General features: G+C 45.4%; 1 protein-coding gene across 1 annotated transcript in view; it reads right to left on the reverse strand.

The window, feature by feature from the left end:
- Positions 1 to 25,973, reverse strand: part of LOC147031476 (uncharacterized) — a 76,237-nt gene that overhangs the window by 13,819 nt on the left and 36,445 nt on the right. The window contains exons 6-9 of the mRNA XM_085863885.1: positions 4,381 to 4,521; positions 4,146 to 4,244; positions 3,993 to 4,050; positions 3,842 to 3,898 (exon numbers count right to left, since the gene is read on the reverse strand). Of these exons, the coding sequence (XP_085720011.1) occupies positions 4,206 to 4,244; positions 4,381 to 4,521 (180 nt within the window). The 3' untranslated portion in view covers positions 3,842 to 3,898; positions 3,993 to 4,050; positions 4,146 to 4,205. The remainder of the gene's footprint in view (positions 1 to 3,841; positions 3,899 to 3,992; positions 4,051 to 4,145; positions 4,245 to 4,380; positions 4,522 to 25,973) is intronic.

Here is a 25,973-nt window from a genome sequence, read left to right on the forward strand (position 1 = left end):
GGAAAGTTCCCAAGAGCACAGTGAGCTCCATCATTAGGAAATTTGAAAGAATATGGAACGACCCAGACTCTTCCGAGAGCTGGCTGTCCGACGAAACTGGGCAAGAAGGACCTTAGTCAGGGAGGTGACCAAGAACCCGATGACCACTCTGATAGAACTACAAAATTCCTTGGTAGAGATGGGAAAACCTGTCGGAAGGACAGCAGTTTCTGCAGCACTCCACAAATCTAGGCTTGATGGGAGAGTGGCCAGATGGAAACCACTTATCCTCCTCCTCCTCCTTCTTCTTCTTCTTCTTCTTCTTCTTCTTCTTCTTCTTCTTCTTCTTCTTCTTCTTCTTCTTCTTCTTCTTCTTCTTCTTCTTCTTCTTCTTCTTCTTCTTCTTCTGCTTTTTCTTCTTCTTGCATCTGGCAGCTTAGTTGCCGGGTAGCGATGATTTTGTTGGGGCACGATATGCCGCTGATGCTGTGCCTCTATACCAGTACACTGGTACTCACTTGGCCAACTTCGGAAGGATGACAGACTGAGTCAACCCCAACTGGTGTGAATTCAGTGGCCAACAGGGCTCAAACTCAGGACCCTAAGATGTCAAGGCAGTCACCCAAACCACAAAGCCAATAACAGGCTAGAAGCCACTCCTGAGAAAAAGACACATGAGGAGTTTGCAAAAAGACATGCAGGACCGACGTGAAGAGCATGAGGACAAAGATTCTGTTGTCTGATGAGATGAAAATTGAACTCTGGCCTGAATGCAAAGCACGAAATCTGACGGAAACCAAGCACAGCTCAGCACACCATACCCACCGTGAAGCATGGTGGTGACGCTCCCGATCAAACTTGAAAGAGCAAAACTGCAAGGAAGAATGGGAGAAAATCCCCAAATCCAGATGTGCAAAGCTGATACATACATACCCAAGAAGACCAGAAGGTGTAATCACTGCCAAAAGCACTACTACAAAGTATTGACTCAGGGGGTTGAATACTTCTCGACCCAACACATTTCAGCTTTTCATTTTTCATGAATTGGGATAATTTAAAAAAAATAAAATCGTGTTTTCACTTTGCATAATGGGGTATTTTGTGTAGATCGGTGTCGAAAAATTTAATCCATTTTAAATTCAGGCTGTGACAACAAAATGTGACAAAAATCAAGGGGTGTGAAGACTTTCTGAAGGCACCACTGAACATGTTGCTGCGTTTGTTCCTGGGAACTGCTGAAATCTATATATTTGGGTTCTTCCCGACACCTTTGCTCTTTGTTCCTTTCACATTTCTTGACATTTTTTCAGAATTCTCTTTATTCATTCGAATTCTTGCTTTTTCTTCTCTTTCATCTCTTTTACTCTCTATTTCACTTTTGCTATCTATCTGTCCAGAAGAAGTGAATTCTTGCAGAAAGTTTTCTGTAAGGCTCACTTGGCTGTGCCTGGATGGGTTTAAGGGTTTTGGAGTAGTAGCTGAAACCCGAATCCTATCCAGGTTCCTCCTGATGACTTCATCTTTGCTCTTTACTTCTGTGGGTTCCTTCTCTGGTGAAGATTCTGATGAAGAATTTGATGTCACACAATTACGGCATCAAAGCTCGAGGCACAAGCACATCATCTCACCAAACATTTCAGCTGTTTTGGACCGCACAAATTCCAACATTCAAAAATCAACAATACAAGTGGGTTCTGTACTCAGTTAACCAGGTTGCTCAACATCATCTGCAGTTGTTATGAAAAGCACATTATCTACAGATCTTGTGAAAAGTACATTATCTACAGTTCTTTTAAAGCTGCAATTATGATAATCTTGTCAACACCTCAGATTCTCAAAGGAACAAATTGTATCTTAGCTTTCTAACACATACATTTCTGATATGCCTGGTGTTGGCTTAATGGTGAGGGTGGTGGGTTTGGGATCCGAGGATCCTGAGTTCAAATCCCACTTAGCTGTTGAATTAACACCAAGTGGGGCTGACTGCCTGTTATACTTCCGAGGTCGGCAAAATGAGTGCCAGATTGCTGGTATTCTGTGTCGGAGTGGTGACCCATCCAGGATCGTGTCCAATAGCCAAGGAGACTGCTTAGGGCCCTGTCACACCTTGACGATTTAGCCAGCGTATGGAAAGGTCTCAAAATGTATGTAAAACGCTGGTGCACGCTGAACTATTGATGTTTTTTTTTCAGTTTTGGGCATATAATAACGTGTTGGACATCTGCATAACGTATTAGTAACGTACACAGAACGTTTTAATCACATATAGATAACTTATACCAACGAATGCTGAGCGTGTTGTCGGCGTTCACAACCTATGCCCAACGATAGTCTAACTTATGCATAGCGCGCGGCAGCGTATCGCCGCCGATCACGTGGCGTAGGCTATTAATAGGCTGCGGCTTGACAATTCAAATCATAACCGCCTTAGACATCGAAGTGTCAAGCCGCTGTCACACCTTGACGTTTTAGCCAGCGTATGCCGACGTATGAAAAAATTGCCGAACCAAGCTGGCACACGTCGAATACGTTATGGGTAAGTTTTGTATACGTTAAGAGCACGCTGGCATACGTCGTAGTACGTTGGCATACGTCGTAGTACGCTGGCATACGTCGTCATACGCCGAGTACGTCGATAAATTTTCAGCATGTTGAAAATTTCTCGACGTACTCGGCGTATGACACACGTTCCGCATACGCTGGCATAAGTTGAAGGCACGTTACGCGATCGTTGACACACGCCGACACACGTTACTTGTACGTTACTCATAAGTCGAAACACGTCAAGGTAATGGTTAGCGTCAGTGTTCCAGACTCCCTGGTTTTTTGGGGGGTTTTTTTCTTCGGTATGACAGTGATGTTGACACTTCGATTTCTAGTGCGGTTATGATTTAAATCGTTGAGCGGCAGCCTATTAATTATATTATATTATAACCGCACTAGAAATCGAAGTATTAACATCACCGTCATACCGAAGAAAAAAAAAACCAAAAAAAAAACCAAGGAGTCTGGAACACTGACGCTAACCATTACCTCGATGTGTTTCAACAAATGAGTAACATGTGTCAACGTGTGTCAACGATCGCGTAACGTGCCTACAACTTATGGCCAGCATTATGCGGAACGTGTGAGTCATACGCTAGCATACGTCGAAAAATTTCAAGCATGGAAAATTTGTCTAACACCTCGGCGTACGACGACATATGCCAGCGTACAAAGACGTACGCCAGCGTACTACGGAAAAAAGCCAGCGTACAATGACGTATGCCAGCGTGCTCTTAACGTATACAAACTTACCCACAACGTATTTGACGTGTGCCAACGTTTTAGCCAAATTTTGCATACGTCAGGCATATGCTGGCTAAATCGTCAAAGTGTGACAGGGCCTTGAGGCAGCACCAACGCTCTGCACAGAGTATGGTCCCAATGGATGGATGGATGGATTTCTGATCTGTGTTTGATTGTTCCTTTTGATCAATACACGTACCTACATAATAAATCTTTTCATGTGAATCATTAGAAATTTCTTTAGAAATTGCTCCCACATATTTAAATGCCTGTATGGTGTACATGCATTATTTTTGAAAAACCAAGTTCGCCACGCCAACCGTATCTTATGTGCGCATCTTCAAGGACCTTGGGGGACTTTGAGCTATTTTCCATGTGATGCTATTTTAGCACATATTAAAGTGATGAGAATTTGTGTTTTGAAAACTTTTATTTTCTGGAAACCCAAGACGAGAGGAAACACAATGACGCTGAAACCCGACTGCATTATCAGCTTTCATACACATCACAAGGTTCACAACAGGTTATTCAGACAATTAACAGTAAAAGCACAGGAATTAGAAAAGACACGTACCTCATTCGTGGCTTTACATACACTTTCGGTTTCTTCAACTTCAGATTATTTTCATGTCTGTAAGAGAAAATTACTTGATGTCTTGGTCGATTTTGTCTCACACAGCTGAGCTATAATCAAAGTACCAACATGTGTCGAAGTGATTCATTACCTCTCACGTTTCATTGTGGTTTCAAATCCATGTCCAGGTCATTTTTCCCATTTTCATTCTGTAAAAGAGAAATTATTTCAAATCTTGGTAAATTTTGTCTCATGCAGCTGAGCTATAATCAAAATACCAACAAGTGTAGTTGTGATGAATTACCTGTCATGTTTCATTATGGTTTCAGTTCATGTATTATCTTGTTGTCCTGCACAAATGGCTTTACTCGTTTGGCTTATAACAGCCGCTGGTGAAACTGTTCTGCCATACAGATGAGAAAGTGGAAAAAAGTGATTTAATTATATTGTCTCAGAACATCAGATCACAAAACATGCAACAGTGATGAGGAATTATGCTTTCAGCATAAATAATCAATCAATCACAATTCTCGACCAACCTGTTCATCAAGCGTCTGATGTGAAACCTGTTGGTCTTGCTTGAGAAGATGTCGCTGTACGTCCGACTGTTTCAACTGTCGTTTGAGCTGCGTTATGGCTTCATCTTTCAGTTTCAAATCCTTGTAAGCTTGATTTAAACTCTGTTATGTTGTGAAAAATAAAAAATATATAAATCACCTTTTACACACAACACGAACAAAGCTTGGGCCGTGCATATTCACACATTGTATCAAGAGCAATGCAGAGCAAAATATTAGATCCTCAGCAATGATATTTTTAGGACTGAATCACAATTTCAATACTGGGACAAATGCCACAACTACATCGGAACTTGTCTGACTCATTCAATTCTGGGGAGATCGTATTATTTATGATGTAATTTATGAGAAAATAAATATTTGATGAAGCTGAATCTATGGGCCTGTTGTTGCTACATCAAAGACATGTTTGTTGCCTGTCTTCTACCGATTCCTTCTTGGTCTTGCACCCTCTGTCTGCCCTTTACTGCCCTTTCTCCCCTCCCCCAAGGCTTGTGCATGGTGCACATGGTCTACCAGGAACCTTCTTCTGGTGAAACTCCTAAAACATACTCAATCATCACCTCAACTCATTTGTTCCTCTTTTCTCTTCATTTGTGGAACTAACCTCATCACTCTGTTCAATCTCACTCATCTCTCCAGGACTTCAAGATGGCTGCTCACCTTCACATTAGCTCATCCCCCATCCATACTAATTATCTTTTCTACCCTCATGAAACCTCCCTAAACTCCCATTTTCCTTTCCAGGTTATTGTATTTTGTCAACCCACTTGGAGTTATTTCAACGGCACGACAGAGGATTCAACTCAAGACGTCGAAGGTGTAAAGCCAGCCACCTTAACCGTCAAGCCAATAAATACAAGGCTTGAGAAAATGGTGAACAACTGTCTTGAACACCTGGAGGGAAGAATGAAATTGAAGAGAGTGTGGAAGTTGGTTCCACAGGTGGGAAAAAAAGAGGAACAATTAAGTGGAGGTGAACAATGGTTCTACATTTTGGTAGTTTCATTCGGAGGGGATTACTGGTGTACCAAATGCGTTCTGCAGATACCTTGGGGAGATGAAGCACAGAGAGGGCAGAGGGTGCAAGACCACAAAGGAGGCGAAAGAAGACAGAGACCACCGACCTGTTGGCGATGGCGAAGTGACAAGCCCACAGACTGAGCTTCATCGTGAGAGTGTCAAGCTGAGCAAGGTGTGAGGTAGGGGAGCCAGCCCAGAGGGGAGAGCAGTACTCCGTCAAGCTGTGGATGAAAACCTTGTTGGTGGATAGGAGCTCAGGTGTGCCAAGGACTTTGCACGATGCAGTATGCCCAGTCAGCGTCTGGCTTTGGAGGCCAATTTTGAAATGTGATTTCCCAAAGAGAGATCATGGCTGATTGTGAGACCCAAAAGTTTGAGTGACTGCACTTCAAGAGAGAAAGATTGCAGTTTTTCTCCTCTTGAATGTTTTATTATTTTATGAAAGAACTTCATGAGTTAATTGTAGTGTAATTTTTGTAAATTTCTTTCCCTGATGTTCCTTTACATCGGCTCACGTTCTAACACTCATTACGTTTATTTTCACATAAATATGTTCCTCACCAAAATTGAAATCATTCACTGAACAATGAAAGTTAATCCTAAAGCATTAAATACATAGTTAAAAGATGTGATAAAATAATACGAATTTCACAACAACCAATACCGAGGAGACAACATTCAAATGCACACACGCACACACTTTCCAGTGCTATAACTAATTTGATGTGAAGTGTGTTACTCCTCAAACAGCTGAGTTGCCAAGTTGCTGAGTCCCAGGTTTTTACCGAGCCTGGGCCTGGGGGTGGCGCATTTTACCCAGTGGACCTCAAATGTATCTGTAATTTTACTGATGCACAAAATGAACATTGTTCAAGACATAAAATAATCAGGAACTGTTTCTCATCATTCTGGGACTAACAGTTCAAATGAACCAGAGGGTGCAACAAGACACAAACAACCAAATGGCCAATAACCTCACTCATCAACACATACACAGGAAGTAAATCACAAGGTTACCAGTTAATGGTAGCGACTATGGTTCAGGTTTCATCATCGCTGTTATACTTTCAGATAGCAACGAATGAAGTGCTTTCAGATCAGCCTTTGAACAATTAAGTAATAAGAGTAACACTGTTATGGGCTAATGGTGTTTAGGTTCCTCTACCTGCATGGCCTGAGCTCGATCTTGTCCCTCTTTAATTACAAGGTCCAGGCTGTTATTCCCATCATGCAAACGAAGTCCTTGATTCTTCAGAAGTTACTCAGCCTTCTGCTTTTGACAGAGCATCGCGTGGTACTGTTTGTCCTCGTTTTCAACCGATGTAGAAACAAATAAAATGATATGCTGCAATAAATATATATATATATATATATATATATATATATATATATATATATATATATATCTCATAAAAAACAAAATAACAAAATACACATCTCCCCTTTAGGGGGAAATACACCAGTTTTGGAAGCCAGTTCAGCTCCCACATAAATCCAACACCAAAATTAATAATTCTTGTTCAAAGAATGATAAACTTCCACATCATACACTTCAGCTCCAGCATGGGGGCATTTTGCTTTTGGGACTCTGTCTGGGGTGTCCTGCTTTTCCGTTGACCCCCAATGCACAAGCACAAAGAGTGGGTAAGTTATGCTTCATGATGGGAAGCTCCATTACCATGACCCCCCAATAAAAATACAACAGAGTACTGTGAAGAATGTCTGCTCCAAACACACAAGAAGTAGGCCTGGAGATGTCCCTGATGGTACGAAAATGGGATTGGTGTATTTCGTGACCGTGGCTCTTTAAGATGTACACTATACCTGTATCTTCGATTTTTTTCCTCTCACCGAACTCAAAGCTCTTAATATTGTGACCCCACTTTAACTCAAAACCAGAACTATGAATACAAGTGTTTTCCTCAATGTACATTAATTTTTTTCATTACTACTTGTGAATGCACTTCTACTTCTGGTGTACCACCGCTTTATTGAACAACTAGCGAAGTACCGGTGCAATGCACGGAAGCGGTTGTACAGCCATTGGACAGCCTGTTCGTGAAAGACTTGGGCAAAAAATGAATCTGCAAATGCCAAATGTGCAAATGCCATGGGTGGAAGCCCTCACATTATTTTCTGATTCTCCTTTCAACTGAATCTCTCTTAATTTCATTCCAAACAGCATCATTCCAATCACAAATTAATACAACAAAATATCATGTGATTATCGAGATTTTAAAGAAATAAACAAGGAACTGAACGTGGTTTTTAATACCAATAATTTTTTGAAGTGTTAAAGTTACAATGAAAAAAAACCCAGTGGGTACTTCCCATAAAAATTCCAGAAAACCGCCATAGTCATTATGTCATCTGTGTGAAATAATCGGCAGAATGATCGTCTCAGCACGCCAAGGGCAATGGCCGCACAACTTGCTTCAGACTCGTCAGAAAGAAAATTTGACGAAGAATGTTCTGATCTGGAATCCTAAGATTATGACGATAGTCAAAATCATGATGTGGAAGATGCTGTCATCCCGTACATGTGTGAACCCGAGGTGGAAATTGGAGAAGACATCGGTTATAAAATACCCATCGTTCACAACAATTGGGATGATGTGGAAAGAACACTCAGCAATCACAACTGGTAAAGTAGTAAATCATAAAGCCAGAACTTGGTAAATGTGGTTCAGTGTATTTTGATGGAACACTTCTCTGAAATTATTGTATTGACTCAAACGTCACTCGGTGGAGCACACACACTACATGGCCAAAAGTATGTGGACACCCCTTCTAATTAGTGGATTCGGCTATTTCAGCCACACCCATTGCTGACAGGTGTATAAAATCAAGCACACTGCCATGCAATCTCCATGGACAAACACTGGCCGTACTGAAGAGCTCAGTGACTTTCAACGTGGCACCGTCATAGGATACCACCTTTCCAACACAATGCCACCTTTGTGAGCAAAAGGTTGATGACAACAGAGAGGGCAGAGGGTGGATGCAGGCGCGTGTTCGCCAAAACTGAGGTAACAGATATGAAATTAATCCCCTGGATCACCACAGTGCAGTCATTCTTGTTAACATATGATAAAGAAGGAATGCCTTACCGAGTCGACAAAACGCTGTTGGAAAGCATAAATACCCTTTACAAAAACCTCTCTTCGGTCTCTCTGAGCTTCTTCCCCTGATGATGACAAGGGGGTAGGTCAAAGCATGCCTCACCCACCTGGTCGCCCCTGTCCCTTGACTTCGACGGCACCCAGATTTTTCGAATGTAATGCTTGCCATTTTATACTGTCTGAAGTCTGTTAACGTTAAGGGCTGAATTTGCGAAAGATGCTTCGCGAGCGTCCTGCTAACACATGCCTCATCCTTAAGGCTTAAACGTTGACAAAAACATCGTTGTACACATACAGATAATTGCCAGGCTAAATCGCAATTTATGGAGGGAGATAAACAGCCAATTGGCACGTGAACCATGACAGACTACTGTAATTAGAACTGAAATCACTTCACTTTGCGGAAATCCGAACTGCAGTACAGAAACTACAATAGTGTTACCTGGAGTGATTCTAAAGTCAACTTGAACCGCCAGGAAGTATGAGACTGCAAATGCAGTTCAAACGATGCCATTTTTGCCAAATGCTTGCTTCAAGACTTAAACACACTCTTAAATATGCCCTCGTGGTATATTTGTTGCCATAAATATAAAAGTTGATTTGTTATTTGAACGCTTGAGATTCGGTTTTCATCTACATTTTAGATAATCACTCTTCGGTGATTGGCCACCAACATTGAACAGGTGATCATCACAGGATTAACGATTCTAGACACGTCTAACTCTTACACGCCTTTCGTAAATTCGGCCCGAAATGTTTATGACATTCTATCGCTGCACATTGTCTGAAAATGACAACAACTCCTGGTATATTCTTTCCTGTGATATTCAGAGTTGCATTAGTATACCAAATTTCGACTTTTGAGCTGACTTCAAAAGTGGGAAAGAAGAAGAAGACGAAGAAACGAGAGAGTGCTAAACATTTATGTCAATGAGTGAGAGTGGTGAGAAAGGGCTTGAAATGGATGATGATGATATATTGTTATGGTGGACATGAAGGTGGATAAGGGGGTCGAATCTTCCTCCCGAACGATGAGCACTTTGGTGATGCCCTGTCTATGGAAACCATACGTTATCTTCCGGGAAAGCCAACAGGTCTTGTAGCCTACTTAACTTTCCGATGTGCAGAAGCTCAAAGCATTATCTGTTGTTCCAGCCAGTTCCTCCATCTATAGGATGGGTGCCGAGCGATGTATCCAAAGATGAACCGGCATGGTTTTAAAATCCCCGAACGAGGATTTGCACCAACTCCCAATGACTGCGAATTTAACTCACCTTGTGGTTATCATGCCAAGTTGATGAATCGCATACCAGATTAACACAGTGACAGTGAAAAAGGTTAAATAAATAAGGAAAGCGGGTTGAACAGGGAGAATGGGAAGAGAGAGAAAAAGAGATAAAGAGAAAGAGAAAGAGAGAGAGAGAGAAAGAGAAAGAGAAAGTGAAAGAGACGAGAGAAACACGTTTTACAATAATGTACACGAGACTATGAATTCCCCCGCACCCACGATAACTCGTTTGGCTTAACTCGGTTATCTTAACTCATTCACTCGACAGATAGCTCAGACAGATATGGAATAACAGGACAGAAATGGGGAACCTTTCTCCCGTGCCATGACTTGTGCAAGACTCCTAATTCTGTGGAAGGAGATGGAGTTATGAACGCTGGCATGTGGCAGGAATGGGAGGGAGAGAGGGAATCTTCTCGTCGCACCTGTGTCTGACTCCTTGGTGGCGCTTGTTCACAGTCAATTCACCGAAGCTCTATAAAGCTATTGTGTCCGGCTCCTTTGGGGTATCACTGACAGCCAACACAACTCCATCACGTCCATCTCGCAGCTCGATCCAACTCTTCTTCGTCCCGTCCCTTCGTCCGTACGCACCCCTCAACCACACATTCCCACAACATTATTCAAAGCTTTCAAACTATTAACTGACTGACTCACTCACTCACGATTATAAATGTTTAGGAATACCAGGAAGAAAGAAGAAAAAAAAACAAACAATAAACCAGGAAGAAAAAAAGTCACAAAACCATCAGGAAATGTGCATCATGCAAACTGTCCGTAAATTTAAGTCGGCCGGTGTGGAATCACTTTGCTCACTGTGGTTTACACGACCCAAGACAATGGAGCTTACAATTGCCGTGGTTGCTGAGCAACGCTATCACGCTCCTCTTATTTTAGAACCTTTGCCATATTTAGCTGAAAAATTACTGCAGCTGTAAAATTTCAAATAAAGAGCTCATTCTGAATTACTAATTATTGATTTACTCAACTTATTTAGCTGCTTAACGAATGCGAACACAATCCACTTCACCATATTTATAAAGCTCTCTCAAATCCACTTCACCAGATATATAAAGCTCTCTCTCACAATCCATATGTATACATATATTTTTGTGGATTCTCGCCACTCCGGCGTGCGGACGGCCGCCTTCATCCCGATTGCGGCCGCGCGCAGCGCGCGCCCACCGAACGTGGAAATCCAGTCTCAGCTTTCGGATCAATGCCGAAATCCAGCTACGGGTGTGCTTTTAACCACACCATAAGCCAGCCAACTTTTCTGTCCACACGCTACAGGGTCGATCGCCGAATTGTCGATGAACCTAATTATTCGGGTGGACAAAAATGCCGGGAGCCTACACCTCAACGGAGCCTGCACGGAAACGAGCCGCCTTAAGCAGCTCGTTCCGTTTGCGATTGCCGAGCGGTTTATTATCGCCAAGCCCCGTTGGACCCGATTATCTTATCGGTGTTAAAAAACAGCTAATATTCCGAACGCAATTATGGCAGTTCAATGGAGGAAGGGACGCAACGAGCAGGTGAATATTCAAACAATAGGGAACATTTATTTCCAATGCACATATGCCAGCAAGGCAATGAATGGGGGTAGGGGACAAGACACGAGCAAGAAAACCTACAGCCGATATCTATTTACCATGCACATGCACTTAGTCAGTTCACTACTTAAGGACAAGGCGCCACAGACTTCCATGCAAAAACCCCAGAAAAGTAAGAAGATAACTGGGCTTGTAAGTCTTTAATGTTCCTCGGAGCTGGGATGACCGAAGGAGCTCCGCGAGGCCGTGCAGGTTACCTTCGTCACCCTTATGGCGACTCGATGGTCTTTTCCTCGGCGACTCTACGCATGTCTCGGTTGTCCAAGTGGCCACTGTTGTAACGGCGGTTCGGTTGGTCCAGGGCCTAGCAGTCCGGCCTGGTCGATCGGGCCTGGCCGACGACGCTTCAGAGGAGCGATCGGGCCTTGCTCTTATTGAGTTGATGCTCTTTAAGAGCCCGCTCACTCCTCAGCGTCGCTCGGACCGTTATGTAGCTGGCTGGCGACTTCTCTCCGTCTGCAACTCGACCAACTCCGACCAACTCTGGCGCTCTCCACACCGACTCCTATGAACTGGACTCCACACTCCACCGGACTCCAAACTCTACTGGACACCAAACTCCACTGCAGGCTCGACTCTCTGGACTGTAACGGCCCAGCCCAACTCTCTCTTCTCGGCGTTTCAGCCCGGCCTTTTATCGGGTTCGGGGGGGGGGGGGGCGCTTGGTCTTTCACCTTTGACCCTTCACCCCCGGCTGGCTCCGCCGCTTTCGTCGTTTTGATCCATTTTGCAAGTCATGCGCGGACGTGTTTGAGATCACTCTCACAACGCGGCCGTGTTTGAAATCACTTTGCCGCCGTTGAGGAAGTCATCGTGTTTGTCCGCAGAGATGTTGTTTGTTGGGGATGCCGTTGCTGGGGAAAAGATGGCGGCACCGTGGAGATGATGGTGAGGAGATGTTGTTTGTGGAGATGATGGTGAGATGTTGTTTGTTTGGGGATGCCGTTGCTGGTGAAAAGATGGCGGCGCCGTGGAGATGATGGTGAGGAGATGTTGTTTGTTTGTTGAAATGTTGTTGTTTGTGGAGATGCTGTTGTTTGTGGAGATGATGGTGAGGACTTGTTGTTTGTGGAGATGATGGTGAGGAGATGTTGTTTGTTTTAAAATAAAGATAGAAAAAGAATAACGGCTAACTCAAAGATGCACAGCCCGGTACACAAAGAATTCCCGTAAGACATTGGTGGGGAAATATAACCTGGAACACACACTTATTGACATAACTGATCTTCGGGGAACCTGAATGGTGTTCTGTGAATTTCCACAACCGTAACAATATATATATATATATATATATATATATATATATATATATATATATATATATATATATATATATATATATATATACACACAAACATACATACATATATATATATATATATATATATATATATATATATATATATATATATATATCCAAACATACATACATACATACATACATATATACAAGCCGGTACGCGACGAGGGATCCGCGAGGATCGAAGCGCTGGATACGATGCTTTTCATTCTGACCGATCCACCGACGAAGATTCATTGCCAAGACGTATCGGTTCACATACAATTGTTCCTCTGCCTGGCAAGATTTTTCCTATTGTGTATTTTGCCAACTGGCACTCCTCATAAAAAATGACGGTAAATAGATACCCTATTTTTGAAGGACTACCATTTGAAAACTAAAACCTAAATCAAAAATCGGCTCGAGTAAATTAGGGACGAATTAAGTAAAAAATAATGTGTCAATATTTTTGTTGACATTACCTCAGATGACGGCAAACAGAGTGGACGTCAGGACAACACGAAACAAAACGTAACGTGAAGAGAGAGAGAAGGAAAGAAAAAATAACCATAAACAGAAAAACATGTTCAGGGAAATACGAACCAGACCGTGGGTAGCGCGAGAAGACTTCCTGGTCGGTTGTTTTTGATGAACATGGCGGTGTAGCGGATGATAACATAACGGGGGTGTAAAAAAAAAATTTCAAAGATTTTTTTCAAATTCCACATAACTTGATTTATACCATATTATTAGAAACCCACAAAGACAGAAATGCCGGTGATTCCATTTCTTTCGGATCCTTTTCACTTTGGTCAGTAACGTTTGGATTGAGGAGAGATCGAAGGTGGAACGACAGTGTAGTTCCTTACAAACACTGTATACACACATTAAATGACGGTAAATAGACACCCTATTTTTGAAGGACGACCATTTGAAAAATAAAACCTAAATCAAAAATCGGCTTGAGTAAAATTTTCTAAATATCTCGAAGTGCTAAATTCCGAAGTCTCGTTTCTCCACATTTAAAACTGTAGGACAGGTATTGAAAATAGTGAACGTGCGGTTTTTCGGCCGCTGCATCGTAACGGGTGGTTGCTCAGCAACGAAACTCAAACGGCGCACATTCCCAGCTCATATGGCACCTGTTCGCCAAGTTTCATCGAAATCGGTTTACTGGTTTGTGCTGTGCAGCCTCGCGTTGCAGACAAACACACACACACACACACACACACACACACACACACACACACACACACACACACACACACACACACACACACACACACACACACACACACACACACAGACGGAAAACCCGACAAGAAGGGATAACTAGCGAATCCAATATATATACAGTAGACTAGGCGCAAGTCGTCATCTCTAAGTCGTCACTTCGTCTAAGTCGTCAGATGTTGTCCGTTCCCGCGTAATGCAAACTCAAGTAAATTACCACGCCTAACTCGTCACACGGAACTGCTGCCTCGTGAGAAGCCCGATTTCATGGAATCGTGATGCGCGGGCTATTTATAACTGCGCTGTGTTCAGCTCAGTCAGCGCGCCATCCCACATGCATCTGAAGAGGTAGACAGGCAGCACAATGCAGTCTCTGGCGAAGGAGTAAAGGATCGATCGAGCTTCGTGTTGAAGTCCGATCATGGTTTTATATTGGCTTGTTTTGTACATCACCACACTCACTTTCACATAGGTATTGAGTGGTCGTCATCACGATGACTGTGTGTCATGTAATTTGTCGATGGTATATGAGTTTTCATTCCATATGAAAACTCATTCTACATTCATTCCAATGAATGAATTCTAACAGCCATTCATTCCACATTTGTCGATGGTCATATACCATCACCGATGGTATATGAGTTGTCTTACAGTTGTTCTTTATCTTTACTTTTGATAAAGTGATTCATGAATTCCATCTTTGCATCTTTTTTTCTAATTCCATCACTTTCCAACTAACCAATGAACCCCCAGCTATGCTCCGAGGATTGTGTTTCCCTTTTGGTACAATAGCCGGCTTAGAGATTGTTGCGCCCTCTCACACGTACGTGTCCAGGCCACGCGCGACTTCATCCTTCACCCCACAGTCATCATGAATGTTTGCATACGCCTAAGTCCCCACATGTGTAAGTCGTCACTTTTTTCTCGGTCCCGATGGTGACGACTTACGCCTAGTCTACTGCATATATATTCATATACACATGTATACATAAATACATACAGCTCTGGAAAAAATTAAGAGACCACTGCAAAATGATGAGTTTTTCTGATTTTACTATTTATAGGTAGTATGTGTTTGAGTAAAATGAACATTTTTGTTTTATTCTAAGAACCAATGACAACATTTCTCCCAAATTCCAAATAAAAATATTATTTAGAGCATTTATTTGCAGAAAATGACAACTGGTCAAAATAACAACAAAAATTCAGTGTTTTCAGACCTCAAATAATACAAACAAAACAAGTTCATATTCATTTTTAAACAACACAATACTCATGTTTTAACTTAGGAAGAGTTCAGAAATCAATATTTTGTGGAATAACCCTGATTTTCAATCACAGCTTTCATGCGTCTTGGCATGCTCTCCACCAGTCTTTCACATTGCTGTTGGGTGACTTTATGCCACTCCTGGCACAAAAAATTCAAGCAGCTCGGCTTTGTTTGATGGCTTGTGACCATCCATCTTCCTCTTGATCACATTCCAGAGGTTTTCAATGGGGTTCAGGTCTGGAGATTGGGCTGGCCATGACAGGGTCTTGACCTGATGGTCCTCCATCCACACCTTGATTGACCTGGCTGTGTGGCATGGAGCATTGTCCTGCTGGAAAAACCAATCCTCAGAGTTGGGGAACATTGGCAGAGCAGAAGGAAGCAATTGTTCTTCCAGGACAACCTTGTACGTGGCTTGATTCATGAGTCCTTCACAAAGACATATCTGCCTGATTCCAGCCTTGCTGAAGCACCCCCAGATCATCACCGATCCTCCACCAAATTTTACAGTGGGTGCGAGACACTGTGGCTTGTAGGCCTCTCCAGGTCTCCATCTAACCATTAGATGTCCAGGTGGTGGGCAAAGCTGAAAATTGGACTCCTCAGAGAAGATGACCTTACTCCAGTCCTCTACGGTCCAATCCTTATGGTCTTTTGCAAACCTCAGCCTGGCTCTTCTTTGCTTATCATTGATGATGGGCTTTTTTTCTAGCTTTGCACGACTTCAGCTCTGCCACGAGGAGCTTGTTTCAAACCGTCCTCGCCGTGCACTTCACCCCAGCTGCCGTTTGCCATTCTTTTAGAAGGTCACTTGATGTCATCCTATGGTTGTTGAGTGACATTCAAATGAGTTGGCGCTCATCCCGGTCAGTGGAAAGTCATTTCCGCCCTCGGACAGTCTGTCGCTTTGTTGTCCCCAATGTCTGCTGCTTGACCTTGTTCTTATGAACCGCCATCTTTGAAATTTTAAGGATGGAAGCAACGTGACACTCACTGTATCCCTCTGCCAGTAAAGTCAGAATTGAACCCTTCTTTTCCTCACTCAAAACTTTTCTTTTCAACTCTTTTGGCATGGTCAATAGTTATTTTTTTTGATTCCAATTACTTTTGAGGTACTACTAGCACTGTTTTTGCCATCCAGCTGGTCCTATTTCAAGAGGATTGTGATGACCACAGCAGTGATTTTTATACTTTTCCTTGTTAAATAAGATTCGGTTCAGGTGATCACCTAATCAGTACCTCACGAAGTAGAATGAAGTGTGCCAGTGTTGGAATTCAACAGAGACTGGAATGGAATGGCTGTCATACATGTAGAGATGCTGACTTAAATTTTTTTTGGAGTGGTCTCTTATTTTTTTCCAGAGCTGTATATATACATATATACATATATATATATATATATATATATATATATATATATATATATATATATGTATATATGTATATATATAATATATATGTATATATAATATATGTAAATGTATATATATATATGTATATATATATATATATATATAATATATATGTATATATAATATATATATTTATAAATATATATACATACATTTGTATACATATTCATATATATCTAAATATATATATATACACATAAATATATACATGTACATACATATATATATATATATATATATATATATATATATATATATATATATATATACATATACATATATATATATATATATATATATATATATATATATATATATATATATATATATATATATATTGTTGTGGTTGACCAAATTCGCAAACCACCATTCAGGTCCCTTAGGTGAGATATCTCGGTAAGTATATGTGTAGTTAGGCCCAAACCCGTTGTCTAGAGGGAATAAATGTCATTCATGAGGGCTGCGACTCTTCAGGATAGCCGTTTTTCTTTTACTATCTTTATTTTGGACCAACCGCCATTATTACCACCACCAACCACGTCTCAACAGCCATCACAACAACAACAACCAACCACAACGCCGCTTCACCACAACCGCCACGACCTTTACCGTCACAACTCGCCACCATCGCATCACCGTCATCTCGCGCCACTCGTGGGCACCGATGCTGGACTCGTGTAGAGCGCGCACCGAGCAGCGTGTTCAAAAGCATCGCGGACTTTCCGCAGAAAAACGGATCAAAAACGACTCACGCCCACTTTTGTTCCGTCCAATCGGTGAGCGAGGGGCGATTTGGCCCCGCCTCCAGGGCGTTGGAGGGCGGTCGCTATATGCAAATTCATGGATCAAAAAGCATTCACACCCACATTTCCTCGGGCCAATGGGGAGCCAGCAAGAGAGGTGAAAGGTCGGAGGCAGAGGGTCAAAGATGAAGGAGCGAGGCCACGGGGGATATAAGGGGCCGCGTTCATCAGTCGAGGCAGTTCAGTTCGCAGGAGGAAGAGTTGAGTTGGAAGCGGAGAAGCAGTTCGCAGTGGGCAGTGCAGTTGGGAGCTCGCGGAGTCGGAGTGGAGAGGCGGCGGCGGCGAAGGCGGACGAGGGGGTGCTCGCGTCGGATTCGGGGAACTGCGGAGAGAAAGGCCGGCGGCGCGACCGAGGTCGTGGTGGAGACGCTCGTCGCGGGACCCGCGATTTTGTGAAATCCTCCTTTCCCCGAGCATCAGCAACCCCCTCCTGTTTCCCCCCGCGCTGAGATAGTGCGACAAAAGGGGGCCCCCTTCCCACCCCCTACCAGACACTGTCCGCGAGGCCCGCGGAGTTGAGGCACCACCGCCACTTCGCGTCTCATCATCAGACGGGTAGGCCCGACACGGTCTCGGCCCCAGGCCCGCCTACCCCCTCATCCTGGAGGGTGGTTCTCTTTTCTTTTGCTTTGGGAATATGTGTTGTCGGCGCCGTCTGTGAAGTAAAATTGTATAAGTGTTGCCGTGTGCTCGCGTAGTCGGTATTAGATCTGCATTGTCGCATTTGCTTTTTGTCTTCTTCTTTTCCATGTGCTTTTGGTGGAATTGTATATGTGTGCTTTCCGTTCATCGCGAAATAAATGTGCTTATTATTGAACTGTTTTCCCGCTTCGCTTCGTCATTTCTTTCATTGAATCCCCATCTTGCTTCACGTAAAGGGTTGGTCGTGGGTTAAGACGCCCGATAATTAATCGAACCGTCGAGGCCGACGAATAACACCGCTCGGTTATCCCAATAGTACGGAACGGGTCGCTTAAGTGGCCCGTGTCCGAAGTCGACCTGCGGCGAGGTGCGGTCGCCTGGTCTACCCTCCGTGTGGGTACTTAGGTAGGTCGAATTTGGCGAGCAACCCTATCCCACGCGGGGGCCGATTGGCTCGATCGCGGTGAGACCGAAAGGTCCACCCGTGACTGGTTCCCGGCGTTAGTCCGAGAGGGTCACGACTGGATTGTCCGTCCGGTGGGCGACGTGCCGCGATTCGAGTTACGTGGCCGTTCGCACGCCGGCGGGCGCGAATCCGCGACACTGGTGTCAGGTCGTGCGATACAAACCCATCGCCCTCCTCACGGCACTGGTAACGGAGAACGGGAAAACGGGCTCTCCTGTCTCCGGCTAAATTCACGGGAATCGGTCCAGGGGTGAGAGGAGCGACCCCCGATTCCCTCCAAATTACGAGCGAGCTAAATTAACCCTTCACGAGAAATAAGATGGCGTCTCAAGGCGAGCGGGAGCCGGGGGTATTAGGTATGTGTCGTCATGTAGGATCCATGGCCCAGGTCGGTTCTTTTTATAATTATAACCCCACCACTAACTGTGGTCAGTGGGAGCGGCTTGAGCACGAACTTTGCCGGCAAACGGAGTCGCACAATGGCAGCGCGATCGCACCTCAGTGCAGCACGGAGCGGGCTGATATTAATGGCACAGCATGAGGCGTGAGCTCCCAGTCACCGGTTCAAGGCACGTGGTCACGGCATGTGCCATGGCAGGCGTGGCAGGATGACTATGCGAGCATTGGCAGGCTTCAGGCACAATTGGGGGATGTCTTGGAAAAGGTGAAGCGTTATGAAGAATATATCGGAGGTGCAACGTGGAGTGGACGAGTCACAACGGCACGCAGACGCGCTCCAGAAAAATTACGTGTACGGGGGGACACAGCGATTGGACGATTTACTGGAACGAATTCGGTGGCAAAAACATGACTTGGCCAATAGAGTCGACAAATTACGTGGGAAAAAGAATTTGGTAGTGTCTTATACCCGTCAGTTGGAATATGCGAAGAGCAAACTGAACAAAAGAATAGAGGAACAGCAGATTGGTATCTCCCAGGAAAGGAAACAATGGGAGGAAGAATGGAAAACCGAGCTCGAAAAGAAACAAAAGGAGCACGACTTGGAAGTAAAACAATTAATGGAAAAATTATTGGAGCAAGCAAGGCGGTTCAAAGAACTGGAGGAGAGAGTGAGGGAAATACAGTTGGAGGAGAAAAAATGTGAACACGATGGGGAGTTGGAACAATTGAAGGAAGAGATAAGAACAGGCAATCAGGAAAGAGAAAGCCTAGAATGGAAGATAAAAAGAGGAGAGAGACAGCTCGAGGAAAGGGCGGAGGAATTGCTGGAAAAGTCAGAACAGTTCGAAGAACTGCAGGGAGAATTGAGGGAGGAAGGAGAAAGGAAAACAAAGCTCGAAAAGGAAAAACGCGAACAAGATGGAGAATTGGAACTACTGAAGCGAGAGGTAAGGGCAAGCCAGTTTAAAAGAGAAATCCTGGAAGGGGAGATTAGAATGGGAAAGGAATGGCAGAAAAAACTAAATGAATACAGTAAAAAAAGGGACGAATTGAGGAGGGAAGCGGTGGAAAGAAGAGATGAAATGAGTGAAGAAGCACGCAAATTGAGAAAGGAATTGGAAACAAAAACTTCTGAGATACTGAAACACGAAAACAAAGAAAGAGGATTACAAGACGAACTGAGGATGTTAAAAGAGGAAAGGAAGAAAACAGAGAATGAAACGTTAAGGAACCACACTGAGCAGATTGAACAATTCGAAGCCAAAGCAAAGTCGGAGTGTGCGGAGATGAGAAAGGAATTGGAAAAGAAAGCTTCTGAGTTACAGAAACACCAAAACAAAGAGAGGGAATTACAAAACGAGTTGAGGATGGTGAGAGAAGAAAGAACGACAACAGAGAATGAAACGTTAAGAAACCACACTGTACAGATCGAACAGCTGGAAGCGAAGGCCAGATTAAAGAATGAGGAACAAGAAAGAGTACTGAAAGAACAAGGAATGAGACAGGAGAAGGAAATCAGCCAACTGAAGGAAACCACGAGATTGCAGAATGAGATGCAAGAAAGAGTAATGATGGAAGAACGAATCAGACAGGAGAAGGAAGTCAGCCAACTGAAAGAAATAACAAGATTGCAGAATGAGGAACAAGAAAGGGTACTGAAAGAACAAGGAATGAGACAGGAGAAGGAAATCAGCCAACTGAAGGAAACCACGAGATTGCAGAATGAGATGCAAAAAAGAGTAATGAAGGAAGAACAAATCAGACAGGAGAAAGAAGTCAGCCAACTGAAAAAAATAACGAGATTGCAGAATGAGGAACAAGAGAGACAGTGGAATAAAAAACTGAAAGTGTATGAATTTGAAACTGAACGACAAAAGGAAAAAAATAGGTTGGAATACGAGGAGAAGTTGAAGGAGCAAGGAATGAAGCAGGAAGGAGAAATCAGGAGATTGAAGGACACAAGGAGATTGGAGAGGGAAGAACGAGAGGAACAATGGAATAGAAAACAAAAAGAACATGAATCTGAGGTTGACCAATTGAAAGAAAAGCTGAGGCTGGAGTACGAGGAGATAGACAAAGAACAGCGAATGAAATACCAAATGGAGATGAAACAAATGAAGAAAACCATGAAACTGGAGAAGGAAAGACAGGAGAGGAAACGAGGAAGAGTAATTAGACAGCAGCAAATGAAACACAAAAAGGAGATTAACCAAATGAAGAAAACCATGAAACTGGAGAAGGAAGGACAGGAGAGGAAACGAGGAAGAGTAGTGAGAGAACAGCGAATGAAACACAGGAAGGAAATGAGCCAATTGAAAGAAACAATGAGATTGGAAAACAAAGAGCAGGAGGAACAGTGGGAGAGAAAACAACAACTATGTGTGTGTGAAATTGAACAACTAAAACGGAGAGCGAGACTGGAGTCAACGGAGATTGAGGAGCTCCGGAGGGAGAACGAACAGCTAATGGGGCTCAGAGAGAAAGAACGACTCAGATGGGAAGGAAAAAGGAACCAGGAAGAGACAGAAATAAGGAACAAGGAGAGAAAATGTATAGAGACACGGGAGACAAGAGACGAGGTGAAAGGAATTGCGAGGGAGAGAAGAGAACAATTAAGACGGAAAGCAAGGATGAGGTACGCGGAGATCGTGAAAGAGCAAGGAGTGAAAAACAGGGAAGGACGGGAGCGATTTAAGGAGAAAGCAAGGTTGACCTACATAAAGATAAGGGAAAGACGCCAGAAAGAAGCGGAGACTAATAGACCGGAGGGGACAACAGAAACTTATAAATGTATAGAGACACGGGAGACAGAAAAAATAGAGGGAAGACTACACGATGAAGACGGGGTAAGTGACGCACACACACACACACACACACACACACACACACACACACACACACACACACACACACACACACACACACACACACACACACACACACAGAGGTAGTGGAGGACCATGAGGGGGAGCTGGTGGACTGGGTGGAGGCCCGGTGCGGGCAGCTGGATGGCCTCCTCCAGGAACGAGGGGAGGGAGTCTGCCCCCTTGAGGCGAGTCACGACCAGGTGAGTTCGGTCGTGCTTTGCGAGGTCGAGGGGAGGAGTGCTGTGGACAGGTGCACGGAGAGCTTGGGGGGTATAGAGGCCCCGGAGACCCTTGTGGGGACACGACTCCCCAGTGTGGTTGTCCCTGTGTGTGTGGTGCAAGGCGTGAGTGCGTCCCCGTGTGTGGAAGCGATCCCGTGTGTGAGTGGTGTGGTGGCGATGGTGCCAGAGTACGTGCTTCCCAGCACGCCGTGTGTGGATGAGGCACCGTGTGTGGAAGAGGCCGTGTGTGTGGATGAAACGGCCAGTGTGGATGAAACACCGCGGTTGAGTGCCCCCGCGTGTGTGAGTGAGGCACGGTGTATGAGTGAGGCACGGTGTGTGGATGAGGGACCGCGGGTGAGTGCCCCCGCGGGTGTGAGTGGAGTGGTTTGTATGAATGGAGCACCACGTGTGAGTGGTATGGGTTATGCAAGGGAGACCGTGTGTGTGAGAGAGCGGTATGTGAGGGAGATGTCGGTTGGCATGCGGGAGCACGCAGCCGCGTCTCCCGGTGTGAATGTAATGGAATGGAGTGTGAGCGTCGTAACACGCGGGAGTGCGTGTGTGGAATGGCGACGACGGCGACATGTAAGGAAAGAAAGCCGAGTAGCGGCTGTAGTTGTTTCGGGGACCGTGCCGGGTTCACCCAGCAGGGAGCACGAGGTCCGTGCTGTGCAACGCACGAGACCCCCACGTGCTCGCTTGCGAGGGTGAAGTCTCGGTCCGGAAACGCCAGCGGTGGATTTGCCGATCCCGCGGACGGACAAAGTTTAGGCAGGATAATGGATTTGGACCGGACGGGTTCTCCACGTGATCGTGTGTGTTAAGCTCCAACGGGCAAAGCACATGTGTTCGCGTGGGGAACCCCTCGAGACTTGTGTTTTTTTTATGCGCACGGTGACGCCATGGCTGCACGTGGGGTTGGAATCCGGCAGGAGGGGTATCCCTGCCGGATAGTACCGTCCAAGGAGGGACGAGGAACACGTGCAGCTGCATGACGTCACGGGCAGGTGCAAAGTGCGCGAGCTGTGGGTTGCCGCGCTGGTGATGCGCATGAAAAAAAAACAAAAAAAACAAGCCTCACTTTCGGGTGCACAGGATTCCTGGGCAAGGGGTGGAAGACCCCCTTACTTGGGCACAGGATGGAAACTAGTTAGGGGGAAGGGTTAGCTTAGCTAGACCGACTTCATGGGGCAGGGGTAAGTCCTCATGGAGTCCGTGGAATGGATTAGGTAGAGGGATTTAGTGAGCTTTAGGTTGGGAAATAAAATGATTTATTTGAGGACATGGACAGACTTATGAATGTGTAGAGGGGACGTAGCTTAGCTACGTAGTGTTAAAAGGAACGTGCTGTAGTTTAAGGGACGACGTGGGAGCACGAGTTAGTTAGGGGATGCAGATAGAAGGATGGCAGAGTTCAGCGGTGAGTGTGTTGAAAAGTTGTGAGGTGGAGACATGTTGAGTGAGTGAGGCCAGCGGGTCTGTGTGTGTGGAGTGAATGGGGAATGCATGGTGCGATGAGTGATTGGGGGGAGGAGTGACTCCCGCCCAAGGGACCCCGGGGTCAGTATAGAGTGAGTTAGGGGGTTAGTCAAATTTACAAAATGGAGGTCGTTTTGTTGTTGGTGGGAGTGTAGGCTCGAAACCCGTTTGGAGGGGTGCAGGAGCCCTGTTGACGGGCTGGGAGCGTGGCTGCGAAAAGTGAGTATCGCTGAGTGGGTACCCCGGGCACCAGGCTAGTCGGCCGTGGTAGGCCAAGGGCCCATGGGGGGCCGGGATAGCGTAGTGGGCACGGGTGCGCCTGCTTGGTGCGGGGGCCCGGGGCGCCATTAGCCGCGTGGGCAGTGTTGTGGGCACGGGTGACCCTCGGAAAGGGGCCTGGGAAGCCAGCCTGCCACGTGTGCGTTTCAGGGGAGGTGCCATGGGGGGCACTCCCCGGTGTTAGGGAGCTGGTAGGCTCGGAGGCAGTGTAGTGCCCGGGGGTGCCATAGCTGGAGATTCGGCAGAGGGTCGTGCCTGCCAAAGGGGGCCACGTGTCCCAGCCATGAGACCGTGTGAGGGCACGGAGAGAAAATTGGGGGGGCGAGGCCCGAAATTGTGAGGACACCAACACAGGCGACGGGAATCTGGGTTGTTAGAACCAATAGTTTAAGCGAGAGGCGCTTGTTGAAAGCCCCGGGGTAGTTTAACAGTTAAATGGTTAGGGTAGATTAGGAGGTGTACCCCTCCGCACCATCCATCCCCTCGCTCTCGTTGTGGGCCGCTGGACCCACTTTGGTTATAGATCGCTGAAGTCTGGGGAGGCCATCCTGAGGCTTCGTTGGGCCTCGACACAGGACGTTAGCTCTCCCTTGTTCCCCTCCGGGAAGGGAACGTAGGGGTTGGGAGTCGGCTAGGTGACATGATAGGTTAGCCGAACAAGGACGGTAAAGGGGGTTAGGGGACGATTTATAGTGGGGAGTTAAAAAAAAAAAAAAAGTTGGGGCTAAATTGGGGTTTGACAAATTAAGGGAGTGGGTATGTACAGTGACAGGCAAAGGCGATAGGTTGGAAGGGAGACAGGTAGGTAGGTCCGAGCCCGCCTTCCAAGTGGCCAGCACCACCGCACTCCCTCCACCAACCTCCACGGAACGGCAAAGGCTGGCCAACTTCATCTGCAGCTGCTGTGCTGCAAGGCCTGTGCCGGCTGGATCGTCTGCAGCTGCTGTGCTGCAAGGCCTGTGCCGGCCCACTTCATCTGCTGGCTGTTTTTCTTCAAGGCCTGTGCCGGCCAGTTCATCTGCCGGCTGTGTTTGCCTGCAGCGGCCTTCTTCTGCAGGCTGTGTTTGCCTGCTCGCCTTTGCCATGCCATGCCCACTGCCCCTGCTCACCAGCCCCCGTTCAATTTTTGCTTTGCCCCCCCTGTTCATTTCCATGTGCGCCAGGATCAGAAAGCAACAGTTTGCAAGCTGCAAGAACTGCCCTGTTGGCAGCTACAACACGGGCCTGCAGTGGCGGCCCGTGCACCGTGTTTGCGTCCATCCATTCACCCATCCATTTGTAGTGTTCATTGCGTGTGCCACTTGAGCTGGCACGGAGACTGCATTTGTGCAGCCCATGCACGGTTGTGGTTCACTGCGTTCAGTTCAAACCATTCATCCATCCATTCGTTGTGTTCATTGCGTGTGCCACTTGAGCTGGCACGGAGACTGCATTTGTGCAGCCCATGCACCGTTGTGGTTCACTGCGTTCAGTTCAAACCATTCATCTATCCATTCGTTGTGTTCATTGCGTGTGCCACTTGAGCTGGCACGGAGACTACGTTTGTGCAGCCCATGCACCGTTGTGGTTCACTGCGTTCAGTTCAAAAGGGAAGGCCTTGGACTGCGTGTGAGCAGCCAGCCACGTTCCCTGTCACCTGCATTGTTTTGAGCCAGAGACTGCATGCGAGCAGCCTGGCTCCCTGCTAACTGCTTTTCTTTTGCAGAGTTCATTGATCCTGGGCCATGGTTTAGTGTAAAATTTGTAAGTTAAGGTTAAGATGTATTGTAAATATGAGTGCGCCCCCGGCATGTTTGTCTTAGCGCCGGCAATTTTATTTAAGTCGTCCGTGTGAGTGAGTTTGTTTAGGTAGTTACTCAGCCCTTAGGTTATTTATTTTGGGGACACGAATACCATGAATGTCGCACTCAGCGATCCGTAGGTAAAATGTACAAGGGGAAAACTACACATGATGGCACACGAAAATTTGACGACTCGGGACGAGTCTGTAAAAAGGGGAGGGGGTAGTGTTGTGGTTGACCAAATTCGCAAACCACCATTCAAGTCCCTTAGGTGAGATATCTCGGTAAGTATATGTGTAGTTAGGCCCAAACCCATTGTCTAGAGGGAATAAATGTCATTCATGAGGGCTGCGACTCTTGAGGATAGCCGT

The sequence above is a fragment of the Eptatretus burgeri genome, chromosome 2 (genome assembly GCF_056783735.1).
Source record: "Eptatretus burgeri isolate ZD-2024b chromosome 2, Ebu_testis_v1, whole genome shotgun sequence".
Taxonomy (NCBI): Eukaryota; Metazoa; Chordata; class Myxini; order Myxiniformes; family Myxinidae; genus Eptatretus; species Eptatretus burgeri.